We start from the raw sequence: 3051 nt of genomic DNA on the forward strand, positions 1-3051 counted from the left end.
TTATGCTTTCAATTTGTACATTATCATTTTGTACTTGTTGATACATTGTTCTGTAATTTGTCTTAAATTGCTTTGGGTGTATTTTTATCATCCTCAGCTCTTCAAGGAAAAGGATTCTCTCTCTCTCTCTCCCCCCTCCCCCTTTCCCCCCTCTCTTTGATAGACTTCATTTTACTGTTATTTTTAAACCACCTTCATCTTTCTGACTTGGTGGGAATAAGGTGTGCTGGAGGCCTGAAGGCAGCTCCTATTCCCCGTTGGAATTCCCTCTCCTTTTTCCCCCAGTCCCAGAATTGAGCAGATTTTCCCTTTCTACCCCTGGAACAGCCATGACCATTCTTCTTCCCCACCTTGCGTTTCAGGTTCCACAGTGATTAAGACATTTCCTTTCAATGATCTGGCCCCCAACTCTTCCTCCTTCCCCACTCCCCTAGTATGTCCAGATTTCTATCTCCAAGGCTGATGAGAAATCTTTTGGGTGGAGGGGAGGAGCAGAGCTCTTGCTTTGAATCGGGGTGAATGAGGGAGGAGAGGGAAGAAAATTTCCTAACCGCCTAAAAAGCTTCAGACTTCTGGCTGGGGTAGATAAAAGTCCAATATCTTCCTAGGTCAAAGTCCGGGGCTGGGGGGGGGGTGGCGCAGAGAACTAGCAAGCTACTGGTTTTTATAGCTCCACCCATGCTAATGAAACCAGTCTCTGTGCCTGTGGGCCTGTCTGTCTTAGTGTAATTCCTTTCCAGTCCTGTAGGAGATGAGTTAGAGTTCTCATAAGTCTTTTTCCTCCTCCCTCCCAATCCTCCCAGAGTAAATCAGCATCATTCTCTTCTGGCTTTATCTCCTCCCAGGTTTCAGGGAAGCAGAGGGCATGTGAACCAGAGGCTCGCAGCTTCTAAATTCTCCCCTAAGGATTCACTGTTCCAACCCATGTCCTCACCACTTTCCAAAGTTGTCTTTCTTTGTCACCAGGCTCTCCCTCCATGTTTCACCCATTTATTTTTCAATATAACCTTTACCTTCTGTGGCCTCCCTGGACTTGACCCTCTTTCCTAGAATCCCTGTGTCTCCTGCCCTCTTTCTTGCACCCATTCCCCACACAGATCTGTTTTGCTTTGATTCTCTCATAGAATACTAGGCTACTCTGGGCTAGCTTGTAGGGTTTTATAGCCTGATCTATCAGTGCTTCTCCCCCCAGGAACTTTAAGTTGTAGACTCATCTCCCATCTTGGTATGGGAACTCAACTGATTGCAGCAGGCCCAGAGGGCTAAGGAGATTTCTGACCCTAAAACCAGGAAGTTGTCTGGGACCTGGGTAGGTAAGGGGAAAGGGGGTGGAGGCTATTTCTGGTCAGTATGAAATTCTTGGAACTGTTTCTCCCATTTCTTATCCAGGGGACAAGGCCTGCATTTCTTATGCTGTTTTCTCAATTCGTGGGTATAACACTAAGATGATACACACATATTCTCACTCAAAGACGTGCCTTATGCTATTCCCTAGTTGTGCAGTAAATTGTCGGCCGGGCCCTCAAGATAAGGTGCCCAAAATGGGGACAGATTGTATTAAACCAGTGTTTTCTTGCCCTTGCCTAATCCTAAGAGTTGTGAGTCCTGGGTGACAGTCCTCTGGTATATGTATGTGGTTATGGTTGTCAGTAATGGAGGTATGTCTCTTTGTTCTCAAATTAGTTAAGTACAAGGTTTTATTTATATAGATTACAAGAAAGGTGGAGGATATAGTTCCTGGAATTTATTGTCTAGGTAGGGAGATAACACTTACGCATGGAAGGCTAAGTAATAATAACCCAAATAATAATGAAAGAGCTGTTAGTTGATTCATTGCTTAATAGATGGTACAAATAAGTGCTATGAGTTCAGAGGAAGGAGGGGATTAGTGTGGGCTGGAGTAATGGGGGAGGCTTTTTGGAGGAAGAACTGCTAAATTTTTCCATGTGGGGAAGAGCAAAGAGGTAGGTCACCTGTATAAGGTGTTGAACAGAGGCTGGAAGATGTGAGTATAGGGGATATGGTTAATATGCTAATCTGACTGCGTCTGAGGGTTCTTCTAGGATAGGAGTTCTTCACCTGGGCCCTATGAAATTTTTAAAAAATATTTTGATAGTTTCCAAGGTAATCAGTTTCCCTTGTAATCCTATGTGTTTTTATTTTATGCATTTTAAAAACATTGTTCTGAAGAGCCCATGGACCTTACCAGACTGCCAAAGTGGTCCATGATACACACAAAAAGGTCAGGAAACTATCCTAGGAGAATAGTAATAGATAAGGTTGGACATCATGGGACCGTAGAATTTATAACTGGAAGGGACTTTAGAAATTATGTAGCCCAGTCCGCCATAAGGGAGAAGGAAGAAGAAACCAAGTCCCAAAGAGTTGAATGAAGTGATTTAAGGTCCACACTCCTTTAGATTGGAGGTGGATCCTAACTGTCAGGTCAAAGAGTTAGAACCTTAATGAAGCAGATGAATCTAGTGTCTCTTTTTTGCTTAAGTGGGGGAGGGGGAAGGGCCTGGGTCAGATTGCAAACGCGTTGGTGTATTGGGGTGGACCCTACTGGAGATTCAAGAGATAGAACAATGGGAGACTGGGACAAGTGTGGGTTTGGTTGAAGGGCCTTGGATACCAGGCTGAGTAACTTGTATTGGGATTGAACAGGGTTCCTGGACCTCAGTCTGTCTCTTTCTTTCTTTCCCTCTTTTTTCCTTCCTTCCCTCCCTCCCTCCCTTCCTTTCTTCCTCTCTCTCTTTCTTCTTTTTTTCTTTCTTTCTTTCTCTTCTTTATTTTTTTGAAGTAGGGTAGGGTGGACATGAAAGAAGAGTGTGGAACATTGTGTGGAACAGAAGCTAAGCAGTGTAAGTACAGGTCAGTTGAAGGGGGTGCAGGTGTTAAGTAGAATAAGGAGGGAGTAGGTATTGAAGCTGATAGAAAGGGACCTGCTGTCTTCCAGAAGGGAGCTGGGAAGGACTGAATACACATGGGGTGGTGGTGACGGCAGAGAGGCAGGGATGGGTGGGGTGTGTGTGTGTGTGTGTGTGTGTG

At 44.6% G+C, this 3051-nt stretch overlaps 1 protein-coding gene across 2 annotated transcripts in view; it reads left to right on the top strand.

The window, feature by feature from the left end:
• The window catches only part of PCDH1 (protocadherin 1), a 22215-nt gene that overhangs the window by 3815 nt on the left and 15349 nt on the right, over window positions 1-3051 (top strand). Inside the window, exon 1 of one of the 2 annotated variants that reach the window (XM_027841841.1) lies at window positions 2819-2864. The exons of the other annotated variant lie outside the window; for it this stretch is intronic. Coding sequence (XP_027697642.1) covers window positions 2819-2864 — 46 coding nt within the window. Of the gene's footprint in view, window positions 1-2818; window positions 2865-3051 lie in introns of those variants that run through there. 2 annotated transcript variants of the gene reach the window in all.

This window comes from Vombatus ursinus, unplaced genomic scaffold (genome assembly GCF_900497805.2).
Source record: "Vombatus ursinus unplaced genomic scaffold, bare-nosed wombat genome assembly UNPS02014863.1, whole genome shotgun sequence".
NCBI lineage: Eukaryota > Metazoa > Chordata > Mammalia > Diprotodontia > Vombatidae > Vombatus > Vombatus ursinus.